The 14,148-nt window shown below is 47.0% G+C and overlaps 1 protein-coding gene across 18 annotated transcripts in view; it reads left to right on the top strand.

Annotated features, from left to right (window-relative positions):
• Nucleotides 1-14,148, top strand: part of KIAA1217 (KIAA1217 ortholog) — a 703,566-nt gene that overhangs the window by 654,174 nt on the left and 35,244 nt on the right. For 12 of the 18 annotated variants that reach the window (XM_045787000.2, XM_045786992.2, XM_045787038.2 and 9 more), the window contains 3 exons: nt 2,012-2,116; nt 2,629-2,678; nt 9,011-9,177. In XM_045787000.2, the coding sequence (XP_045642956.2) occupies nt 2,012-2,116; nt 2,629-2,678; nt 9,011-9,177 (322 nt within the window). The remainder of the gene's footprint in view (nt 1-2,011; nt 2,117-2,628; nt 2,679-9,010; nt 9,178-14,148) is intronic. The other 6 variants (XM_087857619.1, XM_045786955.2, XM_045787045.2 and 3 more) reach the window with 1 other exon arrangement.

Genomic DNA, 14,148 nt, shown 5'->3' with positions numbered 1-14,148 from the left:
GAGGGAGGGAGGAAAGGAAGGAATGGAGGAATCCTCAGCATTTGCTAGGATTGAATAAGGGCAGTGTACTAGTACCATCTCAAGGAGCTCTGAATGCCCCTCCACTCAGGGTCATGGGCTTGACTCCAGCATTACCATGGGAAGAATGGGGGCCCTGGACAACTTTCTTCTGGTGCTCAGCACATCTGCTGGGCATCATTCATTTCCCAAGAGCCCATTTGTCTACGTCTGTGTCTCCCACATGGCAAGCAGCGTGATCAACCGCCACCATCTTTTCTTTGCCACTTGGGTCTGATAAATTTGGGATTTCCGTTGGATGTTTACTAACCTGATTTCTTGATTGGAATTTCTTACTAAGTTCTCTGTTTGGCACATGCACTGTCTTATGGCAGAGAGGAGACCAAAAGCACAGGTAAGACTCAAAATCGCTCTGCAGCTCAGAAGTTTAGCCTTCACTACTCTGCCTGGAAACAACTGGAAGGTCACTCCATGGAATTTCCACTTGATTTCTTCTCCCCACACCAGTAGATCAAAGAGATCATACTATTAGCGCTTCAGCTGGGTGTTTTTTTCCTTACTGTGTTCACAACCAGTAACTATTCAAACTGCATGACTTACATCCAGGAAACTCAGGATCATGTCAGAACCATCCATTTTAAACTAAAGAAAATGCATGGAATTGTGAAGTCAGAAACTCATAATTGTACAATTAAGCTCAGTGTTCATACGGCACTGAGGGTTATACTCCCAAAGCAAAACGTGAGGCCAAAAGTTTGTGTGCGACGGAATTACCCTTGAGAAGTTTGAGATACGGATACATCACCTCTCAATTAGTCTAACTTCACCAGGTGTTTTTTTTCTAGTGAAAGAACAGACCGCCATGATTTTTTCCATTGGGTACCAGATAAAGAAGTTGGCTTGTGTGTAAAAGCCACGATGTCTGAATATACTGTCTGTAGGACAGGAATCACCATGGCTAACATTACCAGGGACCGGTGGGGTGGAGGCCCGCGGTGAAGAGTGGGGTCCCTTCTCCGTGACACCTGCTGAGGGGATACGTTGGCCGGTGAGGTACCCCCGCTGTTCACACTGTTCTCCGCGCTCTCCCTTGTCTTGTTTTAAACCACCACGTAAGCGTAATTGAAATCACATGCAGTGACGTCCGTGCTGCCCACTCATCCTGAGTCAGCAGAGGTCACTTTGTTGTGATGGTGTTTTTATCACGTGGTAAAAATAACAGTCATAGTCCTGCGAAACTGCCATTGTCCGGGGCATGGAAATGTGAGCCTATTTCAGACGCCAAACTAATTGTGCTGTAGCCTCAGCGAGCCCTGAACAGAGACACGCAGTAGCTGTGCACGGTACCTAATTCGGGGGAGTTTTCACTCGTGTCTGGAGGTGGTCAGGTTGTCAGGGATATCCGTCTTCCTCCTGGCTCCTGTGAAAGCCCCCAGGTTAAGGTTCCTACGACATCAGATTGAGTATCCCCTTCGCCCAAGTCAGACAGTGATTCCAATCCTATTTTTCCTTCAGAACATCCATTTGCATGACTCCACACTCGGCAGGCATCTCCATTATTGACACCGAAACCAGGCGGCAGGCAGCCTTCCCGCTGACGAGGACAGCTTGGAAGTCTGTGTCACCGGGCCACACCGGCCTGGGACAAAATTGTGACAACAAGGGCAGAAAGTCACAAAAACACTCCGGGCAAACGGGAGTCCTTTCAGAAGGAGGCCCTTTTCCATTTTCCAGGAGGCTGATGCTCGCTCCTTCTGTCTGGTGTTTTTTTTTTTTTTTTTCAGTGAGATCATTGGGTTAATATTAAACTCTGATCATCGAATCTTGAACCCAGCAGGGATTTGTAGGCTGTTCACGTTCCCTGAGCCAGGATGCGGTGAACTTTGACAGCTTACTTCGGTGGCACATTTTATAACCCTCAGGTGATCATTCACCTAGACAAACCAGTCTGAAAGTCAATATAGCTTTAACAAACAATTCTCTTGTCTTACAGAGAGAGGATGCAAGCCATGGAGAAACAGATTGCCAGTTTAACTGGCCTTGTTCAGTCTGCGCTTTTTAAAGGGCCCATTACAAGTAATAGCAAAGATGCGTCTAGGTAAAAAGAAGAACGCAAACCAATGAAAAATAATTCAATCTGTTTCTCTTTAATCATTACGACAATCCATTCATTCAAATCCGTTTTTCTTGTAATCATTTCAAGGCTGAAAATATTCCCATCTCTATGAATCATGGTTTGTTTGTTTGTTTTTCCTTCTGGTAATTCTTGGTCGAAGGTAACACTTTGGCCCAAGAAGGGTAAATGGGCTTCCCAGTGCATGTGGCTTCACGGACCGCTGCGCCGTGCCTGTGAGCGCCATCCACACGTCTCCACGTCCGCCCCATCTGAGAGGCATGAGCGCTGCTCGGCTACCTTTCCACCCGCAGTGGCAGATACACACCTGGGAAGCCTCTTCCATCCCGGCCAATAGTGACGCTGATGCTAAAATACCCTCATTGCTTGATACCATCACTAGCTGCTGCTAATTGCTTAGAATAGTGAATGAAAGGGGCAAAAAAAAAAAGGCATTTTGGAAAGTGTCTAGCTGACTCTCTTTTTCTTTTGTTCAGCGAGAAAATGATGAAAACCACAGCCAATAAGAGCCACACCGATGGTACAGGTAAGTGTTCTTCAGAGCCTCCGCGGGCTGCCTTTGATTCGCTTTGGCCGGTTTCGGGGCATTTAACGTGCTCGGAGTCGCCGAATTGGTGTGATTTCAGAGGCTTTCTGGATAAGGCCCCTGCCCTCCCCTCCCCAACACCACCACACCTTCCGTGCTTAATGCTGAAATTCCAGATTAGTCATTAATTAATTTGGAGGGGGCGAGGGTGTGGCCTAAGCCCTTTGGCCCTCTCCATTCAGTCTTTATTCATTCATTCACTCTTCTTTCGTTTATTCGCATATGTGGCCCTGCGTCCAACAAATATATATGTGCCTGGCGCTGGACAAGGCCAGGGGCGTCATTCAGATAGGGCTGCCTGCCTAGAATTCCTAAGCCTGTGGGGAAAACACATACAGAACAAGTAATTATATGTGGTAAGAAGGAGTGCAGGGTGAATGTTCAACCAACAGATCTAGCCTAGACCGAGACATTGCCCCGAGAAAGTGACCCAGGTGAGCCCCGAAGGATGAACGGGACTACTTAGGTGAGTGAAGGGGGAGGGGAAGAGTCACAGGGTGTGTGTGTGGGGGGAGGTCTAAGGAATTTAGATATTATTCTAAGTGCAAAGTGAAGCTATTGGAAGGTTCTATAGTGAGGAAGGACCTCAGCCCAGCTAAAGAATGGGAATAAACCAGAAGGGAGCCAGGGGTCAAGGTGGGAAGTATGCTCAGACCAGGGCCAGCTTTTTAAATGCCAGCATTCCCCCCCAGAAGCAGCCCCAATTATATTCCCAGTGGAGTTCACCAATATCCAAGTATATTTGATGTCCATCTTACACGGCAGGCTCAAGGCAGGCTTCCTGTCAAGAATATGAGCTCTTCCCTTGTGCTGGATTAGAAATAGAAGTCATTACCAGGGACATGTTCAGCTACTGAATTACACAGGAAGCATGCGGCCAGTTGGGTGAAACCCCTAATTTGGGGAAGCCACAGCGTGTTACACAGCATGGTAGAATGGACAGATCTTGGGGCTGCCGCTGAGACCTCTGTTAGACCTGGTTCCGCCCTAGCTAAGCTCAGGCAGTTCGGCTGTGAAGCTGGAGGGCTGGGCGTCCAGCGCTTCCAATCCTCATGGGATTTGTTGATTTACTTAGAAATCAATCAGTGACCTTGGCTGCAGCCAGAAAATTATTTCGCGGAAATTGCTAAACTTGGCTTCAGACCAGTTGCCAGTTTGTTTGGGAGATGTTTATTCATGTATTTACTTTTTCATCTGTTATGAACGTAAGGGGGTAAAAGGAATTTATTGAACTCGTAGGAACAGAGAGTGGAAAGGTGGTCAGCAGGGGCTGCAGGGTGGGGGAAATAGGGAGGTGTTGGTCTAAAGTGTCAACTTCCAATTAGATAATGCACAAGTTCTGGGGGATCTGATATTAGCACAGCATTCTGATTATAGAGAACACTTCTCAACTATATACTTGGAAGTTGCCAAGAGAGTAGATCTTAAATGTTCTCACCACAAAAAGGAAATGGCAATTATGGCACATACGATGGGTGTGTTAGCTAACACTATGGTAGTAATCTTATTGTAATATATCATCAAATCAACACATTGTACATCTTAAAGTTACACAGTGTTCTATGTCATTTACGCATCAATGAAGCTCGCGAGAAAAGGGTGCCCGGTAGACACTACAACCTTTCATGCCTCTGGATTCTGTTCTAGGAATGCTAAGGACCCGATACCATAGTTCTAACCGAGATGCACACGCTCTTTTACATTCTCCTTTTATTCCTTTTCACTTTGGGTGACATCATCATCAACACCGCAGGAAACATTTCATGAGCGTCTCCTGCATGCCGGGCACTGTTCTGGGTGCTTTTCATGCCGGAACTCATTAACTCCTGATGCATCTTCCCTAGATGGATACAGTTGTTATTCCTATGTTCCAGGTGAGAAGACTAAACACATGTCCGCATATACGACACACACCCACATGGTCCACCCCCCACCTGTCATTTTACCTCATTCTTTTGCGTTAAGGTGCCCGGTCTCTTTAAAGATACGTAGGCTGTTTTATTTCTTTGTTGTGAAAAATTCTGTAATTGTCTCTTTTGGTGCAAGGGGAAAGGAGCAGGTGCGATATCCTTGGGATGTAGTTCCCAGAGTGGAATCACTAAGTCCAGAGGGATGAACTTGAGTGGCATGGGCAACATGCTGCCGGTTTTCTCCTCCACAAGGGCCGAGCCAGCTCGTGATGCCACCGGCAACTGCACGTGCGTCGTTCCCCGCGTCCCTGCTGAGTTTGGTCTCTCTTGTTCTCGTGTGTCACGGCTAGACATGGTCCACGGGGCTTTCGTTGCCATAGCAGCCCTCTACGGTGCGCAAAATGTATTAATTCTTCCAGAATCCTAGGAAGTAAGCTACAAGACTGAAAGTGATATCTCCCTCCTGTAGACAAGCCCCCGGAATTAGAGAGAAATCAAGGAGCTCTTTTGGCCAAGGGTAAATAAAAAAGGGGAAACCAGATTTCCTGTTACTTCAGGAATATTGGGTTTATGGTGGATATAAGAGAACAAAAGAAACCTCCCACTTCGAAGACATGCCATGTATCTTACATTGTATAGTAAGTCATTTCGCACACATAATCCTGTAAGGAAGATGTGAGCCACGCAGCTAGTAGGCGTCTCGGCCAGTCCCGCCAGTTCCCGAGCCTGTGTTCTTTCTCTCATGACACGATCATTAAATTCACATCAAATTTGCATTAATAAGATTCATCTTACAATGTACTTGACCTAAGGCAGATCTGGGAGGAGGAAGGGGGAAGGGCGACCTGCACAGAAAGGAGTGAGGTTGTGCAGACTAGTCTGGGCATGCTGGGAGCAGAACGCGAGCACCTCCCGTGTGGGTGTGGAGAGCACATCCCAGGTCCTGCGCTTCTCAACTCATTTCACGCTCAGGGTTCCCACCCACCGAATTCAGCTCCATCCTTAGATCTCAGGACCCCTGCCTCTAGACCTCAGCCCCGTGCTGCCAGCCTCAGCTTTTCCACTTGCTGACACTCCCAGGCGAGGAGGGGAGGCTGGCGGAGGGTCCTCCGGCCCCCTCTGCTCAGGGAAATCCTAATCACAGTTACCTGCACTGGCCAGGTTCTCTGTGCGCCACTGGGATGAGCAGTGTACAGGTGTTAGTTCCATTGGCCTACACAATAGCCCATTGACCCACTTTACAGATAAGGAAACTGAGAAAGAGGTCACGTTACCCACCCAAGGTCACACAACTAAGAAATGGAAACTGAGAATAATAGTTTCCAGGATTCTCATTTAAATAATTGAGTGGATAAGAGTGCCACTGGCTAAAATTAGGCCTCCAGAGACAGAAAGAGGGTTAGGGAAGAGGAAGAGAAATAATGACTTTGACCTGCTTGTAGAGGAGCCCTGGATCAATGTCAAGGTCTTGGTTTGTGCATCTGAGGAGACCTGGATGCTGGAGACCACGATGTGGGAGACGTTTGCAGGTGGTCGTAGTAGAAGTGACCTCCCTAGAAAATGTGTCCGGTGAGAGGAGAAGCTGCCCAGGAAAACACACCAGGATTTAAAGGATGGGCTGAGGATGAAATGAGAAAAGACAAGTGTCCAAGATGGAGCAGCAGAGAGGTAAAAAGAAAGAGAATAGGAGAGTTTAAAATTGAGAAAGAAGGGAATGAGGGACAAAGCCCGGCGTCACACCAAGGAGATGATGTCATGTCAGCCCAGCACCTGTTGGGGTGACAACTGACCGCTGGCCGTCTTATAAAGAGCCAGCCAAGGAATGATGGAGTTAGGAGCTCCATGTAGTGGGTTAGATGGTGAAGAAATTCGACAAATGAGTGTAGATTCCATAAAGAAATTTGGTGGCAAAAGACACTTTGAAAAACCGGTGATCAGCAATCAGCTATAACGGATGGTGTGTGGACTCAGGCCTCCCCTCCGCGCAGGACGTCGGCGACGTGTTCTGCTGCCCTCAAAGTGCTAAGAAGAGGGGATGTAGAAGGACTGTGCCTTCCTTTGGCTGAAGAGTCGCAGAACAGTTCTTAATACCCAATGGGAGGTAGCCAGCGAGCCCTTTGTCATTTTCATTGGAGAAACACCTCAGTGGTATCGTTTGTGGTCACCTGATGTTGTGTGTGTCAGTGCGTGCGTGCGTGCATGTGTGTTAGTGTGCATGTCCGCGTGTGTCTCTGCCTGTGGGTATGGAGTGACGCTAAAGTGGCCTGACTGATTCTAAAAGGAAAACTTCCAGTTCATTGTGATCGCCCTCAGAATACTTGATCTCGAAGGCGCTTGTTAATTTGGACACACTGCTGGTCCTGGAAATGTTACTGGGTGTTCTCTTACCGAAGACTTTCACAGTTGGAGAATATTCTTTGGGACCATTGCAGAGATGGCAAATCTTGCTCTTCTGGGGGTGATTTCGATTTGAGGGGAAACAGCCAAACGGTCAGAGCCGTGCCCCGTGGTGAGAGGAGTGGGCAGTTAGCTCCTACGAATAACCAACAGCTCTTTGCCCTCCTGGGTTCTCTTTGGAAATCCTTAAAATGCTTTCGGTCCTGTTCTCCTGACTTCCCCAAGGGGGCCGTGAGAGCGCTGGGAAGCTGGTTCTCGGGGGTGAGGAACTTGGTGTACCATCAGTTCCCATCGACGTTGCTGGGAGCCAGCAAGAGGACAGCTGTGAGCACTGCCTGGGTCACGGGCATGCCATCTAGCCCCTGGCGGCAGCTCCACTGAGCCTGGCCGGCCTGTGTGCAGGGCACGATTCCCCTGGGTGCCGAGCCCGGATGGAAAGAGAGGCCACTGTGTGTCTCCGGTTCAGAGTATGCAAAGCAGCAGCAGGGCTCGGTCCTGGAAGCCTGCCCACCCTCTTGCCAGCCTTCCACTTTGTCCTTTACAGATAAGAGAGCGAACCAGAAGAGGGTGTGTGTGCGTGTGTGTGTGTGTGTGTGTGTGTGTGTGTGTGTAATGTAAATTCAGAGTACCCTGGAGGCCTCTTCCAGAGAACTCCATTGTCCTATAAAGACAATGGCACTTCCTTTTGATTCCTATACCTTGCTGATCCTGTAAGTGCTACTTGGGATCCTTCTGGAGGCCTTTTCTGACGTGAACTTGGTCAAATCAGGCCCTTCCCAGATGGACTTACGAAATCCATGAAGTTGGACCCAAGGAGCACAAGTCTATGGCAGCTAGAAGACTGGTTAGGGAGAGTTTCTTTCTGCTGTGTTTTTTGATTCTTCCCCTAGAGAATTTTTGAACCATGCCTGATTCTCTCACTAAAGGAGATGTGAGCAGAAGTCCTGCTTGTTTTGGTCTGAAAACCCGAAGGGATTCATGAGAGTGCCCCGTTCTGACTCCTTTCCCCTTGGTGACTGTCTGTGCCCAGAACGAAGTGCACGTTCTCGGCATACATCCGCCTGCGGGAAGTAGTCGTGTGAGCACCCTGGGGTAGGTCCCAGAATTTAAAAAATTATTTTTCTATTGTAAAATTACATATACTCACTGTGTAGATTTAAAAATGCAAAAAGCAGGGGCGCCTGGGTGGCACAGCGGTTAAGCGTCTGCCTTCGTCTCAGGGCATGATCCTGGCGTTCTGGGATGGAGCCCCACGTCAGGCTCCTCCGCTATGAGCCTGCTTCTTCCTCTCCCACTCCCCCTGCTTGTGTTCCCTCTCTCGCTGGCTGTCTCTATCTCTGTCTAATAAATAAATAAAATCTTTAAAAAAAAATGCAAAAAGCAGTAATATAAACATATATAAAACTCGGGACGCTTGAGTGGCTCAGTCAGTGGGGCGACCAACTCTTGATCTCAGTTCAGGTCTCGATCTCATGGTCATGAGTTCAAGCCCTGTAATGGGCTCCATTACATATATATATATATATATATATATATATATATATATATATATATATATATATTTTTTTTTTTTTTTACGGTAACTCATGGAATACAACCAGCTAGAAAGAATAACACTTTGTTATATACACATCTGATCTTTTCTCTGTGCAAACTTGTATAGTTAAAGAAGATAGACAGACAGACAGAAGCTGGCTTCCTCAATGCGGCATCATGCTGTACGTACTGCTCTGTGATCTGCCTCCTACAACGTGACATTTACAGACTGCATACTATGACCTTGCGTGAATGTCCATAATTTAAACCCATTTCTTTTTTTCTTTTATATTTTTGCCATTTAGAGGACCAACATAATTAAAAAAATTTTTTTCGTACTGGAGGAGTTACCAGTAATCTGTATTGGGATGGGACTCGGAGCTTAGACTTTCTGGGACACTGAGGTTCTTGGCTACTCTTTTCTCCTAGGAGCGCTCCATGTTGCTGGAGGCAAGACCCTCGGCGCCCTGGAGTCCTCAGGGCCGCCCAGCCAGCCCCTGCCCGCCTGCACCTCGGCTATGCACGCGAGCCTGCTCGACATGAGGCGGAGTGTGGCCGAACTCAGGCTCCAGCTCCAGCAGATGCGACAGCTCCAGGTACCCACTGAGTTCCATGTGGACGATGTCCTCTGTCTTAGTTCCCCAGAGTCGGCTTTCTCCTCCCTATTCACCTCCTCTGACATCCCTAGCCTCTCAGTACCTTCCAGGGACTCTCTCTACGCTTTGTTCCTAAGGGCAAACTGAAGGCCTACAGAGGAGCCCCACGAAGGCATGGTTTCCTCTCTCACACATGTAGCATTGGTCTAGAGCCTTCCACCTCAACTCGAGTCCATCTGTAACCACTTCTTGACGCTAGGCATGCTTTTACACATGAAAAAAAACATTAAACTAGAAAGAGAGGAGCCTGTGGAGCGTTCTAATAGCCGGTTAGGACTTCCTGCTTACAGTGTTTCGGCCCCTTGCTCCTCCTCGGTGCGTACGCGCAAAGGTGAGACCGGCAGCTACGTTGTTTTTGCAAGGAACTATGGTGTATTCAGAAATATGAGTTTAGACTAGAAGATGAATTCATAAGGAAAAGAAGCCATCGTGGAAGATTTGTTGAGAAACACAATCTGCATTTTATTTGGAGTGTGTGTTCCGTACTATTTTCCTTACCTTTTTCCATTGTTCAGGAATATATGAACTGCGTGGGAATAGAAAGGGCAGGAAAATGACCCTTTGTGTCACCAGTCTTGGTGCATCCGTCCCATCAGTCTGATGAAGCAGAAAAGTGTATTGCATGGTTCTGGGTAGAAGGAGCTGGGGCTGTGCATTTCTTTATGAGATCGCTTTATGAGATGTGTCCCGCATCAGCCTCGTGCCCCCCACCTTCGTGGCAGGTTGACCATCGAGGATGTAGTGTGGGGCTTAGGCTGCACCTGGGCATCTTCTCTGACTTCAGGAAGCTCAGCGTCTAACCAGCGTGGCCGCCTCAGCTCCCTCAGCGCAGCTGCTAAGAGAGGCGCAGCGGAGAAAGGGCTTCCTGCCACAGCTTTGCTCTCCCTTTGCTCACTCATGGCCTGAGCCCTACATTTTTCACCACCTAATTAAAGCTAAGATGGTGATTTCCTCTTGCCCTCTACAGACCAGAGAACAAACAGAAAGGCAGCAGTTTGAGGGCGCTGCCCTGGGGCCCAACCACGGATTGTAAGAGCCATCAGAACAGACCACACTGCTCAGGGCTCAGGTCCCCAAAGGCTCCTGTCTCCCAGGCCACGTCCCAGCGACTTTAAACATCCCACGCAAAGCCATTTCAGCGCTCTTCTGAATCCCGTCATCTGTGACATTCTGCACCCCTCACATTTATTTCTCGCTCTGCAGTTCCAAAGACACTCTGCAGGGAAGGGAAGCCTACAGGTCGGGCTGAGGGTCTGTGCCTGGGTGACAAAGTCCAATGGCCACAGTGTCCAGGCAGTAACTTAACAAGTGAAGGGGGGACAGTGGCAAGTTGGCCCTTCTTAAGGACAGTCGCCGCTCGGCTCCAGCCAGTTTGCCGCCCGACAGAATTAGAGCCCAGGGTTTTTCTGGAAACAGAGGTTTTACATGAAATTTTTGTATGCATTCTAAAAAATGTTGGAAAGTAATTAAAAACCAATGATTTAGTACCCTGCAGGTCAAACGACAAATGTGGACCCCGGAATGGGTCTGCCAGGTCCCACCTTCTTCCCTGGGATTTTTGGAGGGTAAGCCCGTTCTCACGCCGCTCCTGCCCATTAGTGCCACCTGCTGGCCGTTTGGAGATTATTGCTCCTCCCTGGACCCTCGCAAGAAAAAGAACTCCTAAATCTCGGGTGTGCTTTCCAAAGTGAGCAGGTGTTGGTATGGGGGGAGGAGATGGAATTGCTTTAGCATAAGTACCAGGCTTCCTCTGAAGTTTGGCACATCCGATATGTGGCCGTAGCATCACCCTGGCCTTGTTTGGTTTTCTGGCGGGCAAGGGGTGGGGGTCCCCACAACCCGCCACTTTGGGCGAACCTTGAACGGCAGTGGCTCGGTTTCAGAATCATCGCTGTTCAAACAGTGTGACTCTTCGGTCAAGGTCTGGGAATGCTACCTTAACCACACAGCTTCCTTTACTGCCCCAGGATTGCTCGGCCTCTCTGGCTCTGGGAATATAAAGAGCAAAGCCGACGTGCTCATGGGCTTTGAAGTTCGTGCAGTTCTAAAGAGCAGAGGCCTAGGGAGGTAAAGCTTAAACACTTTGTTTCCCAAACCATGGCTGTTGTTTCTACCTAAGTCTTTGTATTTCCTGTGCCCCCGTCAGCTTTCCTGCCTGGCAAGCCTCTGTCTTTTCAGTCAGGGGAGTCTGTCTATTTAAGACAAAAACAGTTTAGAATAATTAAGCCATCTCGGCACCAATTCTCCTTCTGCATATGTGTTATACACCGAAAAAGAGGTGCAACCCCAAAGTGATTCTAAGTCCAATAATGGAACTATCATTAGAGATACGTGGAACTCCGTAGAAGAGTCTCCAAAGAACAAAAATTGAATTAGAAATTCAAATGTTCTTTGAACTGTGTTATAAAATAGTGAAACTGAATGAAATCTTCTGTGCTTGGCAGCCGGCTTCGGTAATTAGATAATTAAATCACTGAGAAATCCTAGACTGTAGAGCATATCCTATTTGAGCATTTTATTTTCAGAATTGATGGATTATTCTCAGGAATAGAAATTTGTTGAGGACACAGTGGGATGGGTAGTTTAAATAGGGCAAAAAGAATGTCAAGGGAGGCAAAAGGAGCCTAAACAGAAGCTGAAGAAGACCACTGAAACTCTCTTCATGTAATTCCCTGCTCTCCTATTTCACACGAATTATTGGTCTAAGAGAGTGGTTCTCAATCCTGGCTACCTATTAGAATCACCTGAGGCCTTTGACAAAAATATAGGTACCCAAGTACCATTGCCAGAGTCTGACTTCACTGATGTGAACCAGAGGCCAGGCACTGGTGATTCTAGAATGTTCTAGGGTAAGAACTATTGCCTGTGGGTCTTATGAATGCTCAGTCCTTTGAGATGCCTCTTAGAAATATTGAGATCTCAGCTGTCAAGGGTGGAGCAGAAACAGATGGGGTACCCACCACCCTGTAAGCGTGAAAGACACACTTGATGACATCAAAACCCTGACTTGAAATGATGCACCCCATTCCCAGTGGCTAATAGAGTGTGTTCTCTACTTAGTTGTACTAGGTGCAAGAGCCATATGGAACTTCCGTGTCGTCATGTGCCCATTCTAAGGTAATAGTTGGGTCAGCACTTAGCCGGCAACAATGGACAAGGGACAGGTGAAGGTCTTGTACCTGACAGTTGTTTCCTTCAAAAGGTGATTATCTTTATCCATTACCTTTTCTGGTATAATCTAGAAAAAGCTTACTTTTCCTAAATGATGAGCTACATCTTTTTTTCCAAAATGCCACAGTACCTGGATTTTCCCAAAGCAGTCCCATATCCACTGAAGTGATTGCAGTTCTTTCCCTCTCTGTGGGCTGAGGGGAGAGAGAAGCTTCCAGAAGACGTGGTACAAGTTCTACAAGGGCCAGATGAGATTTGGCCTAAAGAGAGAATAGATATATCCTGCTTCTCTAATTTCCAGTTTCCCCCCACCTCTGGTTTGTATTTCCTTATTCTGCCTCCTGATAGATTTAAAAAAAAAAAAAAGTGGGGTTATTCTGAACTTAGCATTCCATTTTTACGACTACTGCGAATTTACTGTGCTTTCCTAAGAGAGGAAGGAGGTAAAATACCAACATAAGAAAGAAACATAGCAGTACACAGAAACCTTGTGTTTGAAATGATATAATTCAATACGGTTATCTTAAGGAGTCTTTTTAAATCAGATAGTGCCTCATAGAAATGTGCCAGCGTCTCATTTATCTTGGGACATCCAAAAAAAAAAGGATCATGGGACTGTGTATCCCTGAGGAAAACATGCTAGAGTTTGGCCTATGCTGAGCAGATCTGTTTTTCCCTACTGAGCAGCAATAATTAATGGAACTAGTTTAGTGCCATACAATGCACCAAGCTCTAGATAGACCTTCACACAGAGGCTAAGGTGGGGAGTCATCTCCCAGATAACACGTGGTGGTGACCAGCATCTTAGACATTGTTCCCTACAGCCCAGGCAACTTAACCAGGTAGTCAGGAGTCATCCTGGCATCTGGCTATTATCCTGAAACTTCCTTATCTATGGTACAGCTACTGTTCAGTGTCACTGCTGGACAGAAAATCAGTCCTATCGTATGACACTGTTGCTAGACTGATAGTCTTAGGTTTTACCTAAGAAATCAGGATTTAGTATGTGCAGTACGTGTCCATTTTGAGGTGGAGTGGAATTAGTTTTAGGTAGCTTCCTAGTCTCTGGATGTTGATATTTAATGGCCAAGAACATTATTTCTGAGTCTTTTCATAAATTACAATAAATTTATGTTTCCAGAATGAAGGGGTAACTATAACTGTACTTACCTGCCCACTGTTGACAACTAGAAAACTGAAACATACAAAAATATATATGAAACGACTATTTTCAGGCATTGGATAACAGACAACACAGGATTGTAATCTTTGGAAGAATAGAAGCAAAGGAAGTGAAACCTACACTTGACTCAACTTTCTGCCTGGGGGCATTTTCAGATCATGACGTAGAAAGGCATGACCGAGCAGAGCACTGACAGCCTAACTGAGAAGACAGATCAAACTTTAGAGACCTGAAGCAGCTAGAATTTGTGGAGTAGAATACCAAATAAGAGGAAGCTCTGCAAAGAAAAGACTATATAAATCTGTGGTCTGTCGTTGAATAATAAGCCAAGCATGTACCATGAGAAAGACCACCAAGCCAGGCAAAAACAGAGTGGGAGGCTCTACACTAAAAAGTCCCCAGAGCTCACACAGGGCTGGGTAGTGTTCATATTTTGACAAGCAAGAGTCAAGAGGTTTCACTGGTCACCTGGGGCATTCAATAGAGATCAGAGAAGAACCATGTTCCAGTCTTGGGATTAAACGAGTCCCAGGGTAAAGACTACCGTAGATTCACCC

Source organism: Ursus americanus, chromosome 31, assembly GCF_024610735.1.
Source record: "Ursus americanus isolate L20-20 chromosome 31, mUrsAme1.1.p, whole genome shotgun sequence".
Lineage (NCBI taxonomy): Eukaryota > Metazoa > Chordata > Mammalia > Carnivora > Ursidae > Ursus > Ursus americanus.
Note: the sequence above shows the minus strand (reverse complement) of the source record. Positions and strands in the feature narration are given on the sequence as shown.